At 39.5% G+C, this 20,373-nt stretch overlaps 1 protein-coding gene across 1 annotated transcript in view; it reads left to right on the plus strand.

Annotated features, from left to right (window-relative positions):
• Nucleotides 1-20,373, plus strand: part of LOC117410598 (MAM domain-containing glycosylphosphatidylinositol anchor protein 1-like) — a 155,126-nt gene that overhangs the window by 71,278 nt on the left and 63,475 nt on the right. The window contains exons 10-11 of the mRNA XM_034017265.3: nt 4,215-4,484; nt 5,970-6,115. Coding sequence (XP_033873156.1) covers nt 4,215-4,484; nt 5,970-6,115 — 416 coding nt within the window. The remainder of the gene's footprint in view (nt 1-4,214; nt 4,485-5,969; nt 6,116-20,373) is intronic.

The following is a 20,373-nucleotide window of genomic DNA, read 5'->3' on the forward strand; positions in this document are numbered from 1 at the left end:
TTTTATTTTGATTCCGACATTGTAATAAGCAACCCTACATTGCATCCTATGGTAGGCTACAGCAGGCGTTTAGACATCAGAGGATCAAATAACGTAAACGTGGTTCTCTGTCACTTCACAAACACATTATCACCTGATTATGTTGGCCAATCAAAGTCTGTTTATTGTGGCAATTGATGGGCGTCATTACCAGCTTGATCAAAAACTAAATTAAAATACTTACATGAAAATATTATGCTTTTAGTGGATGATGAATGGGGTGAAAATATAAATCAGTTTATGAATATTCAAAAGAATATTTCAAAGTATACAAAAAACTAAAATAGCAGAAGTGGGTCAGATCAGACAGAAGAAATTTCAAATACTGCTGCATTGAGGTACTTGTTCGCGTTGACAATAAAATAACATACTGAAGAATAAGCGACAAATTAAACTAAACCAATGAAGTGAACCGAGAGACAAGCAATTAATTTATGCAGCTTTTACACATGCTTTAACAAAAGAGAGAGCACCCTTATGGAAAAAAATATATTTACATACAGGGGTCAAATTTCCAAGTGCCTTTTTGTAAAAACATGTTCTATCAGCAAGTTTGTACAATAGCAAGGTGCTGCCCTCAAGGGAACTGTACCTTACAGCAGAGTAGAGAGAGAGGGGGAGGGAGGGAAGAGTGGTGCCTCAAGATGGCTTCCCATGTACCTGCATGGAACTCTCAGAACTACATTTCCCATCATCCTCCTGCTCACATATGTAACTGAAATGGATTTACCAGTGAGCAGTACTGTCCATCAAATAAAACACTGCCTAACGCTTTCAATCTTAATTGTAAATATTTGACAGAAAATGGTGACGCTTTAGTTGGTAAACTTATGGAACGTATTGATGGAAATGTCCAGTGTGATTTTTGACACGTCTCCCCATAGCTTGCACCACTCAGTTGTGTCAATTTTGTTTTCTTTTTATGATTTCAAGGCGAATAAACCTGGCTTGTTTTGTTCTGATGCCATGTTCATATCTTCTGTAGATACTATTTCCGTCAGCACAGCGATTGCCCAAACGTCCACAAAGTACCAGTTAACTTGGGAAAATGTGGCTTCGACTTGCACCGATTGTGCTTCATCATACATGCCAGGGACATTAAACTTTATCAGAAACCAGAACTGCTATGCATCATATTCCACATGTAAAAGTGTGTATACTGAGATTTTTCGCCTTATTTTTTCCAATGTTTCAATTAAAAACAGTTTTTTTTTTACCGATTCTATAGCTATTTTAATATATGTAAAATAAACTCTGAATTTTTTAAAGATAAAACCCAAAAATGCAGAACAACTTGTAAGCCGTAGGGGTCAGAGTGCTGCTGCTGCCGAAGCATCGGACCGTCTGTGTTGTTGAATGACTGGGATCAGGAAACGAAGCTGAGGTTGGAGTTGGGTGAATTACCTGAGGAATAAGTGAGTTAGTCTGGGGATAGTAGACCCCCTCCCCACAGTATGGCAGACAGGTGTGGAAGCGGGACCTCCATTTTGTTAGTGGAGTATTGAGAACCGTTTTTCATGTCTTTATTTTGATAGTTTTTGTACACTGGGCAGTATGTCCCACGTGAGCTACCATTGCTGGCAGCGTCACGTGTGCTTACTGTAAATGTAAATAAACCTGCGCGCCTGCGGGGCGGTCAATCCCAACCTTCTGTTTCTATCTCCTGTCAATCAAGCACTGAACACACATGTACGTCATCCAGAGAAATCAATCAATTATTCCAAATCAAGTACTCCTTACATCACAGGTAGCAAGACCCCTGTTACAGATGTACATACATGTTTTAAGTACCAAAGACCTTCTTCAGTTGTGTAGAAAGAAAAGTAAATACCAATTATTTTGTATCATTTAAAACGTTTGTGTACATCCAAAAAAGTCTTTTCTTCTTCTTCTTCTTCTTCTTCTTCTTCTTCTTCTTCTTCTTCTTCTTATTTTGGACACTGCAGATATACCTCCTATATACATATATATATGTGTGGATAGTATATACAAAAGTAATATATTGGCAGTAATCAATTACTTATTGATCTCTACCAAAACCCCAGATTGCAGATTGTGTTTGAAGTAAAAACAACAAGAAAGTATTGTATTATATGTTAACCAGATGGAATATCATAATAAGACTTGTTTAATAAAATAAATGGAAGCTTTGCATATGTTTTGGTGCTTCATCTTCCAAGCTGGGAGTGAGGCAGTGTAAACAGCTTCATTTGGGAGCGCTTCCTTTGTGTTCCAGTCTGATGAACATTAGTAAGCAATTTGAGGCTAATTCTGCCTTGTGTACAAGGCTGGCCAGTGCAGTGATTGCATCTAGTCTGGCTCTCAGCTTCAATTTTCAATGGGCAGCGGCTGTGGTGAAATTTAACCCATTTGCTGATTTACTTTACTTACCTCTTCTTTCATCCATCCCTCCATCATATAAGTCTTATGTAAGAAATTAATTGAGTTCAGCTTTTTTTTCAGTAGAGGATTATTTGACTGAAGCCAGGTTTTAATTGAGATTGCATTGTTTTCGAAACTTTGGTGTAATAAGTTCAACTGGTTTGTAGTGGTTTAAGATTATCAAATGGGGAAAAAAACGGAATGACATTTTGTACGAGTTACCCAGGATGTAGCAGGATTCCGGGGTTGTGTAACACTGCACTTGTCCCGGTCCATGTTTTCAAATAGAAGGTATTTACTGAGGATCAAACTTACCAGTGTGCTGTGCTAACAGAGATAGGCTCTGTCAGTGGAGTGGAAACATCTCTGTCTCTCTCTCTAGTTTTTTTTCTAGTGTTTTGAAGTTCAATCTAGAGTGTCAGGTGCCCCAGTTTAAGATGAAAGGTTATGCGTAACCTGTTTTTTAGCCAGTTTAGTTGAGCCTGTTTGAGTCTGTGCTTGTTGGTTAGCGCTGACCCTCTCCTCTGTCTATAGCACAGTGTTTTCTCTGAGCCTTCTCTGTCTTTAATAACCTGCTTGATTTCCAATACTGGGTCTCTCCAGAGGCAGGTTAGAAGCAAGCCACCGGAGTGGAGCAGCAGTTTGCAGATCTCGTTTAACTGCAATAAAGAACGCTGCCATGCTTCCTGATCAAAGAGGCAGCGCTCTTGTCCTCTGTCTGAGAGAGACAAGGCCTTGTAATCTCCCATTCTTTCTGATCAGTTCCATGAAGGACTAACCCTCTCAACGCAAACCTGTAGCTGAGCATTCCCGTCTTGTACAAAGACAGGCCTCTACTGATTTTGTCTGGGCACAGGGCCAGGGTGGGTGCAGTAGTGCATTGTAGTACTGGATGCTTACACATGGCAATCAGTCCTGAGTGAAGCCCCCACGCTTTTCCCCCCTTCTCTCTCCTACCCCAGCTCACTCTCCTTTGTCAGTGCTGTTGTAAGGTTAACTATTCTCAGTTCAAGATAAGGGTCCCTTTCTGCAGCCCCCTCCTCTTTCTCCTCCCACCCTTATAAAAATGCATTATTGTAAAAGTATAGCAGTGTAATAAAGCATGGTGAAGGCATGGTAAAGCATAGGTAAGGATTGTAAAGCACAGTGTGTATTTATAAATATGTTAACCATGGTAAACTATGGTGAATCCACGTAAAAGCATGTGGAAACCGCAAAATAACCATGCTAATTTACAGTGGTAAACTTTTATTAGGAAATCCTCCTCCTTTCTCAGTTTTTGTTGGCCCCCCTCAGGCAGTAGTTGGTGGTTCAAGGGAAGGTTCCCTCGACACTAACAGCCAGCTCAGGTTGTTCTTATTAACTCCACTATTATGTCCTGATAATTGCATTCTCTCTCTCTGAGTCCATTCGTGCCAGTCTGCTCCTTCATTTACTTTGTTTACTTGTGTTTTATCAGCTCTGGAGGGCGGGTGTATTGATCCCTGATCTAAACTCTTAACCTCATCGATATCAATCACATCAAGGATGTGAGAACACTGGGTGCTAGAAGCTCACATTAGAGAATAGCCCTTACCAATTTGTGCAATAGTTTTTCTGTTTTACCATAGTTTACCATGGTTTGGCAAGTTTTTTTTATATGCTTTACCACAACTTACTGGGCTTTACAATGATTACATTATGCTTCATTACACTTCCCTATGCTTTTACTATGGAAACGTTTTACAAGCCTCTGAAAGTGCAAGGAATAAGAGGATGGGTTTTTCCCCATCATTCTCTCTCTGTCTCTCCAGTCGCCCCCATCGTGAACCCCCAGTTCCTGGATGTGCGCACTCGGATGGGGGACAGCGTGGTTCTGAGGTGTTCCATGCAGAAAGCGAACCCCCAACGCATCAACTCGTCGACATGGAGCCTGAACGGACGCCTAATCCGGTCCGCTCGCCCCGAGCTCCAGGACTACTCGGAGTGGAAGATTGACAGCTTCAGCCAGCTGAGCAACGGCACGTACGAGTGCAGCATCTCCAACGGCGTGGGCACATCCAGATGCGTCTTCTACGTGTCTGGTGAGTTTGTGTGTATGTCGTTCTGTCTGTCCAGGAGTGTTTATATAGACTCCACAAGATGGCCTTTAGTTTAATATTACCAGGCAGTTATATTGTAAGTATTGTATTTTAAAGTGAAGGTGTATATAAGCCATTAAGAAGCAGGTAGATGCTTAAGAAGTTGCAGCAAGTTTATTTATTGTGAAATTTCTAGGATCCTTTTAGTCACTGATAACTCAAGGAAGGTTAGTTTCAGGCACACTTATCATTTATACAGTACCATTTCCTGGTTCCTTTACTACGTTCAATTACCCTGCTCCTCATACTTCTGTGCCAACTCAACTGCTACTCTGTTCTCTTCGTGCAGTTTGGGGGAAGAGATACGCTTGCAGAAGGGAGTGGTTATAACTAGGCTTACTACTATTCGATTTTTATTTTTTTTGCCAAATCGATGATTAATATTTTCTATTTTTGAAAGAATTTACCAAGCTTAATTTTTTCAATTCAAGCAGAGCATGGGTGAAATCGACCTTTATGCTTTAAAAAAAATAAAAAAAAAATAAAAAAGACATTGACAAACATCTAATTCAGAGAAAACCCTTATCATATTCTACATGCAACAAAACCATGGTTACCAACATTATAACTGAAATAACCTTGTAGATATAGATCCTACACAAATTTTTTTTAAAAATAAGGTCTTTAATAAACTGAAGAAAACGCAGCATATAAAGTGTATTACACAGACTTTTATAGAATACATTTACAAGTAAAAACAATATGCACAGAAAGAACAAAACATTAACTTGCACTTATTCGAAGCTCCGCCCCTCTCCTTAAGCACAGCTGGACTCACTGGAGGCAAGGCAGACGGGCCCGCATCGTCCTGCCGCGGAGACTTCTGCCATCGATCAGGGTATTGTGCACAATACTCATTAAGTGTTTTCCTCTTGCGCCCCGTTTTCAAATCAAACTAGTAACTGTCACCCTATATACCTACACCTTAACCTGCTAATTTCAAAGTAGGCGCTTTGAATGACAGGATATAGCTGGCAAATGAAAGTGCACAGTCGTCTGATGATTGACAGTCATTTAAACGAATGAGAGCATTCTTGCGCTGCTTCAGCCAACGAGATCTGTCAGGACAGGATGAAATGGCTGATGGTGAAACTACACTAGCCTATTAAGGAATCATTGATTTGACTGACAGCGACCCCTAGCCATTCAGAGCGGAATGGAATTATTATTTTTGGTAAGAAAAAAATAGCGAGTGGTTTTACCGATGTTTATCCTATATACATTTATTTCAGTCAGAATATTTTTTGGGAATTCGATGTTTAACGAACTTTACCGATTACAATCGAAAAGTAGCAAGCCTGGTTATAACACATTAAAAGTACGTTCTAGCTTTACACAGGAGTTCATTAAAATACTCACAAGTCTCTAACCCCAGTTGACTGTTTGGATATCATCAAACTTACATTAAACTTGCTTTTGTCCCTCCAGCCAAGGCATACAACCCTGAGTTCTACTATGACACCCCAGTCCCGATAAAGAAGGTCAACCAAACCTACTCCTACACCCTGCAGTGGACCCAGAGAGAGCCCGAAGCAGTGGACGTCATCATCATGTACAAACTGGAGGTCAGACAGGTAAGACGGCACCAGACAACTGTAGAAATCTCACAAAAATTGGCATTTGCTTATACTTGGATACACACTGTTTTCATATGCACATCTTATACATAAACCCAGGTGCCCCTCTCCCAAGGGCCGGATTAACCTATACACAAATTATGCTGTAGCATAGGGCCCCCAGCAGAATTGGAGCCATCGCAAGGTCGCCGTTTGTTTGGGACATTTTACAAAAACTGCATGCGGGCAGATGGGCCCACACCCACAAGAAGAGAGGCATACCTGGTCTGAGTCTCTCACACAAGCAGCTTCCTGCTAATGTACAAACAATACCAAATGGCACACGCACTCTACCTCCTGGGAGAGTTCCGTCCCTAGTCCTACAAAGTCATCAGTTTGCACGATAAAATGTATGACTATTATTATTATTATTATTATTATTTATTTATGTATTATTATTTATTTCTTAGCAGACGCCCTTATCCAGGGCGACTTGCAATTGTTACAAGATATCACATTATTTTTACATACAAGTACCCATTTATACAGTTGGGTTTTTACTGGAGCAATCTAGGTAAAGTACCTTGCTCAAGGATACAGCAGCAGTGTCCCCCACCAGGGATTGAACCCACGAGCCCTAACCACTACTCCACACTGCTGCCCGCTTCTGTCCTGTATGACGGCGAAGCTGTGTGTTTTTGTATTGTTTTGCAGGGTGGATGGGAAGCCCCATCCACATTAAAAACCTTGTGCAGAAGGTGACCATCTCCCGAGTTAATTAATTGTTCCCAAAAACAGTGAGAATAGTCATCCCTGTCACAGCCTCTTTTAAATTTATATCTTTCCTTTTTCATTTGGGGGTTGGAATTTTAGAAAAAAAAGGCGGGTAAAGGTAAATGTGTACAATGCGGGAGGCTGAAGGAAATTCAAATGTGGATGTCTGCAGCCAGCAAGAACGGTTTCTCTCGCTACAAAAAAACACCAAAAAGAAGTAAAGGACAGAAAAGTCATTCCCCTTTTTTTGTTAAACTACATTCTTTTGTTCTATTGAATGCAATGCTGCTACTGGTCTGTAGAAGGAATCTACGAAACGGTTTGGAAAAAAAAACACACATTGTTTTTGTTTTGCTATTGTATATATTAGCTGCTGGGCTTTCTGGTAAACTAACAAAACCTGGGACTGAAGTTTTTTTTATGTCTGTGATCCATATTTCATCATTTTGTGTTCTGTGGTCTCACGGATGTTTGAATGTTAATTATATCAGTGAGATTTAATTATTATTACTCGCATGTGATTTCTGTCGTATGGTATACATAGTTTAACAAGCCAATATTAATAAAGTGCTCAGATAAGTTATCTAATTCAATTCGAAGACGCTTTCTCATTTGTATTTACAGCTGTTAGGAGACAGCTGTTAACATGAAAAAGTCTTCAAGGTATGGAAAAAATATAGCAAGGTATAGCAACGTATAGAAAAAAGTATGTTTGTAATTTATTAGATGTGACTTTTGTTGTTTTACAGAACTGGTGTGTTTATATGAGCACTATAGGTAATGCAAGTAGTGTAATGTGTAATGCATACATAGTTTTATATAGTATGGTTCTGCTAAAGGTCAAATTTAAATCTGGCTGTAAAACTTCCCATAATTTCTTATTGACTGCAGATGGTTGTTATATAACATGTAGAGTTCTGATTGAAGCCAAAATGAGCATACATGATCTAAGTATGATTATTTTTTACGGTTGTTCAAGGGAAGTTGCTACAGTACAAAACATGGCTGCTTTGGGCCAATGAGATTTCAGCATTGATCATCTAACCAGTGATTCCAGTATTTGTCAAAATTGACAGTCAGCTGTGTCCAAAATGATTTGTGATAACGTTTCATCTATAACAACCAATGCACTTAAATTTCACACTAACTGCTTGGAAGCCGTAAAGTTGCTCGCAACTCTAGTTTTATTTGTTTTTGTCCAGTGCCTGATGGCGAAACAAACAGTAAATAATAAAGCTGGTAAGTAATACAGTGGTATGCATTACTTACTTTATAATCCCCAAGCTGGTCCCGAAATAATAGTTCCGTTATTGTATCCCCACATTAAACACAAAACACATACACAAGTCCCTTTAGTGCGTGAATTAGAGATTGTGATACAATACAAGTTACTGTGAAACAAGTGAAGTGCTGTTCTGGGTTTGTGCTGGCCTCTGGCGACAGCTCCGGGATGTGTTAGCTGCCTAGTGATACAAGTAACAAATAAACAGTACAAATCAAAACACTTATTATTTTCACAACAAGCACAGGTCCTTCTGGGTCACTTTACTTTACCACTTTACCAAAAACAAAGGAACAGATAACATTGCTTTGACCCCTATTTATACTGTCACTCATGACCCCTTGGTAAACAATTGCAGCCGCTCCTCCAATCCGCGGCTGCCACATAATTTCCCTTCCGGGTCGATGAGTTAGTGTACCAAAGCTCCGTCTCTTTTCTACATGACCGACTTCCTTTTAACCTTTGGAACGAAGCGTCAGGCCACGTAGTCCAGAGTACTCTGTTCCCGTTACTTAGCGCCCTCACAGGTCGAGAGGGAGATTTACCACCAAGAATCATTGTGTCACAGATTCGTATCAAATTAGTTTTATACTGGGCTTGTTTGTATCCAAATATCTCATAGGGAGCTCAAAGCAACCCATGAACACATATGAGTGAGTCTCAACGGGGCTGACGGACGACCCTGTAGTGTATGAACTATCCTTAAGAGTGCAGAAAATATAAACTGTGTTCAAAGCGTTGTATTGGGGCATACCGTAGAACTGTATAAGAACAATATAGGCTATGTAATAACTGCAGACAGATGGACACACTGATGACGTTTCTCACATTTTTATATGGCAGCTCCACAATCGGGAGAGTATATATTTTTCCCTGCATAATGAATTATAAAGTGCAACGCCAATCACATTGAATATAAAAGCTTTTTTTTTTTAAATGCAATTCTCAAGTCTGCAAAACATAAGTGCCTAATTTTGTAATGGTTACCATGCACAGGCATCATGGAAAATACTGTAAAGTGACTGCATCTGTATTTGTCACCTTCTTTTTATTAATACTTTTGTGCAAACTCCATGGCTGAACATGTATTTAAGACCACTCCGCTCCAGCAACTCCTCCGCTCCATATACAATTGGCTCGCTCTGTTCCCTGATCCACTCACACTCTCTGTCCCCAACGCAGGGCCGGATTAACCAATATGCCAGTAACACATTCGCCATAATATGCATAGGGCCCTGTGACATGGCGATTGCCCTGCACATGGGAAAATTAGTGTTGGTAATTCATATGGGGAAACGGGTTTGTTTTGTGTGCTTTTTGGAGTTATTGTGTGTGATTAAATTATTGTTTACAGACGGGCGCTCAGTTGAGACATGATGCCTGCTAGGTTTGGTTGAGAGGAAGGGCAGCGAGCGAGTGGCTGTGGCGGTCCTCAATCAGCAGGTGGGCAGGTCTCGAATTCGTGTCCGTCAGCATAAAAACATCCGGTGGGGATTGCTCTGGGCGACTGCAACGCCATGCTACAGAGGGGAGCTGCGTATACTCAGGAGGAGAGTGTCCGCTCTGCAGGAACGCAGGTTACGTAACCCTGGAACTGCAAGCGGTGCTTGTGAAGGCAATGCCCAGCCAAGGCCTTATGAAGCAGCAGGAGTCGTCGTATGAATATCGGCGCATAAGTAGGTTAGTTTAGGGGATAGTGATCCCAAGTAATGTATAGCGAGGGTTACGTAGTGTAGCCGGTTCCTGGAGCAGGATGCCTCCTTTATAAGGCTAGCGCTCGCCCTGTGTGGCACCTTTTATTTGTAGTTTTTGTACTGTGTTTTATTTTGTGTCCTCTATGCGTTACCATCGCTGGTAACATCACATGACCCCTTTGTTTATTTACTTTCTGTTTGTATTAATAAATCCTGCGTGCCTGTGCTGGCATTTCAACTCCACCTCCCATGTCTCTCTGTATTGCCTAAGCAGCGGTTACCCACACACGTGACACGAGCACCCTGTCACAGGCCCCCAAAACTATGGGTTAGCCTAGGGCCCCCACGTCCTTTAATCCGGCCTTGCCTCTCCAGTATAAGCACCCCCACAGCTGAAAAATCTTTTTTTGTACACCAACATAGTAAGATGTGAAAGCAATGTTGATAAAAGACCACATTAAATGCTTTTAATTGGATTTCTTATAAATGATCACTTTTCGCTTTTCTATTGAACTCTTTTCTAAAATAGTCCCTCACACAAGCCCATGTGCTTATCTTGCGTTTAAGTGCAGTCCCATTACGTAAGCACACAGGTCTGTTTGCGTAGTCATACAGTAACTGTTTTGCTTTACTGAGACATCTTCTCTTTATCTTCTTCTGAAGCTTGGTAAATTCAGTATAAGATGTATCTGAAACACTGCTGTGCGATCTGTCCCATAGCAATTAGCGAGGCAGATAAAGCGCAATGTCTTTTATTTACAGTTCAGTGGTGCTGTCAGGCTGCGGCTGGTTAATTAGTCCATGTGTCATTATTATTGTCACTGTAACTAAAGGAAAAGCTCTGGAGTGGATTTACCCAATGTGTGCACTCTGTGGAACCAGACACATATTTTATTTGTTCAAAACTTTGTTATAATTAGAGGTTCGCATTTTAGTCTTCTTCCTAATTTAGAATAAGGTCAATTAGACGTCAAGCCAATATTTCGGTTACAGATTTGTCATGTGTTGCAGGGCAGATTTCAGCAAAACTAAGCCTTGGTTAGTAAACAACGCAGCCGTACACATAGGGTATGTAATTCTGTATTTAAAAATGAACCAATAGGATTTTGTTACAAAAAGCTTAAAGCGGGACATTAAAAAAAAGCGTCTCGATTTGCTGGCTCAGAAAACACAGGGAAGTTCAGCCAAGTACTGTAAATGGAAACGGACTGCTGTTAAAAACTAACAAAATAAAATAGAATTAGTTAACGATGGTGCAAATGCATCAATTAAAAATGTTATGTCAAATTATTTAAAAATCTAGACTCCAATAAGTATGCCAAAACGAGCCAAAATTAAGAGTACAAAAAGAGGTTATGCTTCTGAAAAACAAAACTAAGGTTCCAATTTAAAACAAAATCAGAAAGCAATTCCCTAACAAAAGTCATGCATTTCTTTGAACAAATGCAGAAGTGTAGAGCAAAAACAGATGGGACAGTTTGCATAAAAACATTTTAAAAAGTTAGAAATATTGGAACTGAATATTTCCAAAAGCTAATTTGTTGAAAGTAGAAAGGGGATATTTATATCATGCAGTCAAAAATGACTTTTAGCAAAATGCTTACGTTAGTATTTAGTACAGTAGTCTGTTCATTTTAATCAGCTGTAAGACAATTAAAAGCTTGTTGATGGACACTCGCTGTATGACATGAACACACTCAATCCAACTCTGGGATACTTTTCCTAATCCCATGATTAAGGGATTGATTTGTTTTTTAATCCCAGGATTCCATTTTTATAATAATAATAATATCGTGCGTTTGCTTTTATTAATAATTACCGGTGTGGAGGCGTAGGGTAATGCACTCACACGACAAAAGAGTTCTTCAACGAATTAATTAATAATGAAAAAACACATACTGTACAAGCATTGCAAGTAAAGATAAGTCGTGTCACTCCAGCACCAGTGCAGAACAAGTGAGTGATTTCCCTGTTTAAGTAGGACAGCCCAGCTGCCTGCTCAATTCAATAATACTGTTATTTAAAAATGCAAACGTAGATAAAACAGTGAACTGAATAAACTACTAACACTGAACATTTAAACTTCAGAAAGTAAACTTACCTAGTTTACATATATGCTATGTAAATTAGCCATGTGTGCGCTCAACCCTCACTCACTATCAGCAGCTAGCTGGTATTTTATAGTTAACCTGGGTTTTATTTGAAAGGAGATTCAGCATTGTTGATTCAATTGCTAAGTCGCAAAGTACAATGTGGTAAACAAAACAAAACCTAAAAAAAAATACGTTATCTGCCATTACAGGATTTTTCTCACGTACCCCCTGACCAGAGCTACCCCAGTTTGAAAACCACTGCTCTAGAGCATACACTGTAATAAAGGGGGAGGTAGAGGGTTGGATTTTTTTAAAAGACAAACGCATTCATACAAAACTGGAACCAAACAGCTAAGTGATATAAACCAAAGTCTCCTAGACACTCTCAGGTTGTTGGATAGAGGACTAGTAACCCCTGCAGATTTGAGAGTTCTGTCCCAATGTGTCTCTGTTTTGTTTCCAATAGAACTTCAATGTTTCAATAGTGTTTTATTTTACTTGTAAAAAGGTTTTCCCTCTTTACTTGTAAAAAGGTCTTCACTCTAATCACATTTCTTCTGCTCATTTTACAATGTTAAAGGGGTTTGTAATTAAGCAATTAAATGTTTCCCTAATAAGTACATCATATTAATACGTTTAATCAAGTCAGTTTGTTATGTCCCTTTTCTAATCTTGTTCTAATGTACTGTGTAACTGTAAACAAGCTACTGTAGGCGGTATTAGGTTTACTCTTGACATGCAGGGGTTATTGTACAGCTGTATTGTTGAAGTGTGTGCTCCATTATCCAAACTCCTCTGGCAACACACATTTTGTTCTGCTTTTTAGGTAAGAACTAATCTACATCTAAATGTGAATCGAGAGGGATTCTCGAAGCCCAGCTGTGGCAGGCGAAACTAACCTCATCAGACTCCACAATGCCCCCGGGCTTATTGATTTCAAATGAAACTTCAGAGCCTTGAGGTGTTTTTTAGTCTTGGATAGCAAGTTAATGCTGTCCCCGTCCCTTTTAGGCAGAAATAAATTGGTTTAATTCACAATATAAGAGATAAAGAAGAAAATAATATGTATAAAGTTTCCTTTTCTGAAGGGAAATGCAATTGCAATAATGAAGTGTTATCCCGTGCGGAATCTGTGTCTCTGATATTCTGGGGGTTTGCACTGGGGCTGTTTCACTTCTGACCTCAATTAAGTTGTCAAAAAACAGAGTCTTTGGTTAACCCCTGACATGCTGGCATAACACTGACCAAGGATGAGGGACCTGGTTTTATTGAGTTTAACTGAAGGGATGCACAGAGGGAAGAGGTCCACTGCAGTCTCTCCTCTGGGCTGTGTTCATGAGTGTCTGAGTACACTATGCTCCTTGTTTCCTGATATTGGCTTGGCTGCTGTAAATAGCTTGCTAGGTGTTGGGCTGCAGCTTGTCTGTGTTGTCTTTGTTTAAAGGCAGTTTATTTTGTGATGGCGCTGAGCTCCTGGTAATATTTAGGAGTGAGGAGAGGCACCAGGCTCTAGAGACTATACTGCTGTCCCATGACACTGTGCATCCGCTGTGTGACTCTGCTCTGTCCTGCAGACTTGAAAAGACCAGCACAGTCACACTCACTTGTATTTACATGGATGAACACACACAAGCAAAACACACATGCAGAGACACACAAGCAAATATACACATAATATCAATCATATAAATGCTATACTCATATGAAACACACATATACTTGTGTATAACTACCAGCCAATATGAAAAGCCTTGGAATGTTGCACTGCTTCCCTCGGCACTGTTGATTCTAAACAATTAGCGTCTTCTTCTTTAATTTCCTACTGGGATTCATCCTGAATATGAAGTTATTACCTAAATTTTTAAATTATTAATTACAGCCCTCTCACCCAATGCTTTTTGATTAACTGTACAGAGAACCCCCCCCCCCATCTTTAGCCAGGTTCATTGCTCTTTCATGACCTGTAATAAAATTCAAAAGCTCAAAAGTTAAGTCGAAAGAAAATAGCTTCCCTCCTTCCCACACCCTCCTGTTACTGTGTGTTTGAGCAGCAAAACCAGCACTGTTCACTAGGAATTAATTGTAGACAGGTCTTCTTGACTTCCTAGAAGCACACAGAGCTGAATACTAATGGAGGAAACATACATATGTACAATCATAATTGGGTCGGGGGAGTTGCAGGGCTGTGGAGAGGACTGACAGAGGATCAATAAGAGCTTGTACTGATTTACCAAGCTGGGTTCATCTTCCTGCTGTCCCACAGAGTGAGTGTAGTGCGTGCACTCTAATAATGAATTCTTCCTTTTGATATCAATCCTGATATTTAAAAATAATAATTCTCGAGTCAGATGAAGGCTCAGCAAACATCCAGATAACTGACACCAGTGCTTTTTAAAAAAAATATTCTCCCTTTTCTCATTGTAATCACATTGTGTGGATTTGTTTCTGGAAAACAAAGTTCCGGAAGCAGTCGGGCACATGGTCTGCAGCTAGTGATTTTGAACCGTGAAGCTAAACTGCTGTATTTGAAATACTGAAGCATTTTAAATTATATCCCCAAGTTAAAGTGTAAAAATGATGCAAACAGCCATTTTCAATACAACAAAGGGGAGCAGTGACCGTAACAGGTAAGAAAAATGATTTCAAATCATTGGTTAGGATTAGTTAAGCTGCTAAGTGATTGGGGTGCTGGTTCTCTTCACTGAGTTCTTCAGGTTCACATACATGTGAGTTTGGCATTGCCAGACTATAGGATCATGAATGCATGGATGTTAAAATATAACAGGTAGAGATGCAGTAAAAACAGACATTGAAAGCTGTTTCCAGAGATAGAGCCCCTCACCTCCCACAGAAAGCCATCTGTGATCCGTCCTTTTCTTTTGGGAGGTTCAAGTCATGTTGGGAGTGCAGCTGTTCCAAAGAGCATATACCTGTAGGCAGAAAGGACAGATATAAGCTGCACACATGACAATGCTTCATCAGAACAGGAGGGAGTCAGCTTTAATCAAGAGTTTGTGAAATCAATGGAGATGGCTGCTTTTATGGCATTATTTGATTAATCAGTAGATTAATCCGTGCACATTTTTAATAAAGGTAACGATCGTATAGCACCAATGTGAATTTGGTCTTTTTAAAACCATTTTTATTATTATTTTAATTTTATTAAATGTAACAAATGTTACCTTTCCATCCTGTCATCCTAATGAAGCAGATTTAGGGACCTGATAACTCAGTCATACAAGCCCCAAGGGCTAGATCGGCACAGTTATAGGCGCACTGTTTAACCACTCTGGGGTAAACTCTAAACAGCAAAATTATTAGCAATGCCCAAACACGGAGACAAAAAACACTCCAAGGTTCAAAACTAAATCAACAGTTTATTATGTTATTCGGGATAAATGTGCCACGCTGGATTTTACTACAGCTGGTTACAATGCACACGAGACACTTTGCAGACACACGATTGGCATTTAAATCAATGTAGATAAACATTCCAGTTCCAAATAGACATGTACATCCGTAGCACACTATCGGCAATCCTTGCACAAAACACGACAACAAATATGATTTGTACGCAACTTTAACACTAGAACAACAGCGTTTGTAGGCATACTTAGAACAACCATGTATTAAAAACAACATAAAAATTACAATGAACAATTGAACATAAATCGTAGTTTTTATTGGAACATCATATAAAGCATCCACACAACCGAAACATTGCAAATAAACGGACATTTGAACAGAAATGTGTTTATATACAGACATATTACATAAAGTGCAACCTCAAAAAATGGTAAAAAATGAAATAAACAAATATTTGACAATAAATGTGTGTATGTACAGGTTTGTCATGTACATACAGGTTTATACTGCCTACATAACAAAGTGCATATACACAACCGAAGCTATATGTTTATAAACAGACTATAATCGAAATGACATGAATAAATAAACATTTGAACAGAATGGGCTTCATTTACAATCGTTTACAAAGTCTAAGTGCTGGCTCAAATCACACTTACCGCTGACTGTCTTTGTGCATTTGGCACAGCTATCAACAGTAACCCAGGCTTCTGGTACCAAATGGACATATAGTAGTACAATGAAAGCTTCTAAAAGATTCATTTTCGCAACCCAGTCTGCTTCAGAGCCAGATTCGTCATTGTCCATCTCTGCTGCTTCAGAATTGCTGTTTGGTAAAATTTGTAGTAATTCCAAACACTGCTTTACTGTCCCGCGTCTTCAGTGATCCATTTTCAATGTATATTGGGGTGTGGCAGAGTGGTTGCAGTGCGCAGGTGTGTGATGATGTCATGGACCAGGAAGCAGGACAAAACAAAAGGTACGGGGCTGAAACAGCCGTAGCAGTATATTTATTAAATAAACAAAAATAAAGGAATAGGACGTATGTGCCAAAACAAAATAGACAAACATGGAACCAACGTACACTCAAGTATATATTATTATAGGAATTGATATGTTTCACAGACTCACGTCTCTCTCGACCATGAGCCCGGAGTGGGTCTTTTATATTTTGTGGCTGGAGCCTTAATTACCCATTAATCAAATAATTACCTTAAGGCTCCAACCACATCCCTACAAGATTTTATTGGGATTGGGGATTTAACCCCATCCACATCAGCTACATTTTATGAGACCAGCGAAATAAATAATCATGTTGGATGGCTTTTGTCCGTCTGCACAAAAACACTATATATATGAGTATGATTTAAATGTATTTTGTGTTTATTTAAAAATGCAATGTTGTCTTTGTTATTGTTTGGCAGCATGGATGGGGTTATAGCCCCATCCCACTAAAATCCCGTGCAGAATGTGTCCGTCTCCGAATTAATTAATTGGTTGCTAATTCAGAGATGGCAACATGTATATAAACCTGTATGTTTATGTATTTGGGTGGTGTTTTGGAAGGATGAACATGAGAGAGAGCGAGCGGAAAGAAAAGCAAAAAAAAAGGAAAAAGAAAAGTAAGAAATTGCTATTCATGCTGGGAAGCACCAGCACAGTACTTGTTTTGGGTGGAGGTAGTATTTAGTGTGCGAGATTTGTTTTGTTTAAATATTTATTTTTGCTCCGTGAGCAGTGTTTTTTATTTGAACCTTTTTATTTACTTTTTGTTTCAATAAAAACAGCGCACCATTCAACCCTGCAAGTACCTGTGTTTCTCTGGTCTGGGAATGTCAACACTCAGCTATCCTGTCACACTACTGTATTCTGCTGGCTCAATAGTGCCTGTGCTTCCCCCACCATGTCACTTTAATTAGGAACCGGGGGGGGGGGGATTATATTATTTGCTGGTAATCGCCTTTTTATGTCCCCTCTGGTTAATTTCTGGCATAACGCTGTCCTGGGATTCAGCAACACTTTAGCAGGGATTTACAAGGTCTTTATCGGATTGTGACTAGAGAGTGAAGAGAGAGACAGGAGCGTTTTTGTATAGATTATGCAAGCGTTTATGTCAGCAGTGTGATCTATGAGACTCGGGAGAGAGGGGGTGAGTGAGAGAAGGAGAGAGAGATGGAGCAGAATAAAAGGTAATACGCCTCACAGGTAATCTCAACCAAACATGTTCCAAATACACCAGTCATTATCCTAACAGGACTTTAGAATCTTGAAACTCTCTTACAATGACAACATAAACTTCTTATAACCTAAGCACTCCAATCTAAAAAAAACAAACTGATACACAGTAAATTGCTTGTTTGATAAATGCATTAATATCTTCTACAGTGGTCATTACCTGGAGATAATTGACCTTGTCTTTTGTTAAATGCCCTCACCTTTGGGACACTAACTGTCACTGTGATCAATTGTCTAGCAGGTAATGACCGCTGTGTCTGACATTAATGCTTAAATATGGCTGGCAGACAGAACTACAAGAAACAGGATATTCTTCCCCTCTTCAGAGTCCCAGAGAGGTAGAGGAAGAAAATTACCGACAGTTCAAGAACAAACTTCTCTAAATATAGAAGTCAATATTCACTTACAGGCTGAGGCATTACTGGGACAGACAGCTCCTTCCTTCCTTGCTCAGAGAAAAAGACAGACAGAGCGACACTTTCTTTCTCCCCTGTTCAGAAAGAGAAAGACAGACAGACACCTACTGTATCTCTATATATAGAATTCAGTATTCACTCACAGGATGTGGCAGTACTGGGACAAAAGGCTTCTTCTTCCCCTGTTTAGAGGGAGACATATCCAGGTCAGGGTCTCATAGGGCAATGCAGGCAGAATTAGGAGCCAATTTCCAAACAGGCTTGAGCAGACCTAGCCCTCTCATATTGTGCTGTAAAACATTGTGCTAAAAATATTCAAAGTGGGCCACTGGGATAGATTTATCAGGCTATTTACCCCGGGGCAAGAAAAAGCTGGATTTTAGGACCTGGGAATCCCCCAGGATGCACCAATCCTTTATTTATTATGGGTAATCCTGGGATAACCAGGGATAGCTGGTTGAAGCAATCCAGGATGTCAAATGCTCTAATGAAATCCAGCTGTAGTTTATCCCAGGAGGGTATAGGTTTATTAAATCAATTCTTAATATACTTTGGGGGGGGGGGGGGGGGGGATTGGTGTTGGCTCCAACCCTTAGTGATTGCAGTATGTATTAATATTTCTTAATCGGTCCTTGATATAAGGTTAGCTGGTATGTGAAACATCTGATTGACTTGATTTCTCTGTAGTTTTACCCAGTTCCTCTGTACCTCTGGAATGTTCTGTCTGTAAACCCCCCCCCCCACACACTGTACACTGGTTGCTTCAAAATCTTTCTTACTAATACACAGTCATTATGTGAATACAACTAGGAATGCCTGGACAAGGAGAATTTGGGGATTGACAAATTAACAATGGCTGCTCAGTTCTGGACATGTGGCAAGTTAAAGTATTAAGAGTTAGTCAGTTTAAGGAACAGTTGAAATTACTCCTGAAACCAAGTTAATCCACGTTCTTAAACAGCGCCTGTGATGTTTATTTCTCCTGGCAGTTTTATATCCTATTTCCGCGATCTTATTTATAGAGCAGTGCCAAATACAACCTGACAGAGGCTTGATGTATAACAGTAAAAGCCTGATACATTTGTGATGTTGGACAAGCAGTGAATACATCAATGCACTGCTTTGTGTGAAAATAAACTGCAAACAGCATGACAAAGGGTCTTACATATTTAGCAAATGGATTTGCTAATGAATAAAAAAAAGAAAGGAAGCATATTCAATACAGTCAGATAGCACCATACATCTACACCAGGGCTTCCCAACCCTGGTCCTGGGTCCCCCTGTGTCTTCTGGTTTTCATTCCAAATGAGCTCTCAATTACTTAACTAAACCCTTAACTAATTTGCTTAATGTGACCTTTTTACTTGTTTTAAAGCTATTAAACAGTTGCAGAGTTCATGTTAGCTATAACATTTGATAAGTAACTTGAACTCTGCAATTTTTTAGAAACTGAAAACAATTAAAAGGGTATAATTAACAAATTATTTGTTTAATTAAGGGTCTAGTTAAGTAATTGAGAGCTCAGTTGGAATGAAAACAAGAAGAAACATTGGGTCCCCAGGACCAGGGTTGGGAAGCCCTGCTCTACACCCAAACATGGAAAGTAACATGTATTTAATAAAACCTCCAGCTTAATTAAAACTGGTCTTTCTCATTCTTTAGTGATTTGAACCTTTGTACCACTTGACGAATTACATTTGTATTTGAGGCAGGGCGGAAGTCCTTCCCATGTAAATCGTGTGTGTTTTGTTATTTTTGTATTTAAGTGTGGCAGGGATGGGGTTAATTCCATCCTTGCTGAAACCTTGTGCAAAATGTGGCTGGAGCGTAATTGATTAATTAAGGATCAGTTAAGCCCAGCTACATGCTATTTAAAGGGAGCTAGATCATTTGTTTAGCGTGTGGCTGGGCTTAATTACTTAATTAATTTAATACAAAAATAACAAAACACACACAATGCAGGGCTTCCGTTCTGCCACAGTATTGGAATGTTGTTAAATATTTAACAAGCCTGTCTCCCTTTTCCGGTTTCAGTAGCAAAGATACAGTGCCTTGCATAAGTATTCACCCCCCTTGGACTTTTCTATGTTTTGTAGTGTTACAACCTGGAATTAAAATGGATTTAATTGGGATTTTTACCATTTGATTTACACAACATACTTAACACTTTGAAGGTGCAAAATATTTTTTTTATTGTGACACAAAAGTTAATTAAACAAAAAAAGACATTTGTTGGTTGCATAAGTATTCACCCCCCTGAGTCAGTAATTGGTAGAAACACCTTTGGCAGCAATTACAGCAATTCCACTAGCACCTTTACAGTAAAACGTGTTATTTTAGTTATTTATTTACCTTTGTTTGTCAGTAAACTGTGGTTTTAGAACAGGTCAATACTTAGTGTCATCTCAACTGTGCT

This window comes from Acipenser ruthenus, chromosome 6 (assembly GCF_902713425.1).
Source record: "Acipenser ruthenus chromosome 6, fAciRut3.2 maternal haplotype, whole genome shotgun sequence".
Lineage (NCBI taxonomy): Eukaryota > Metazoa > Chordata > Actinopteri > Acipenseriformes > Acipenseridae > Acipenser > Acipenser ruthenus.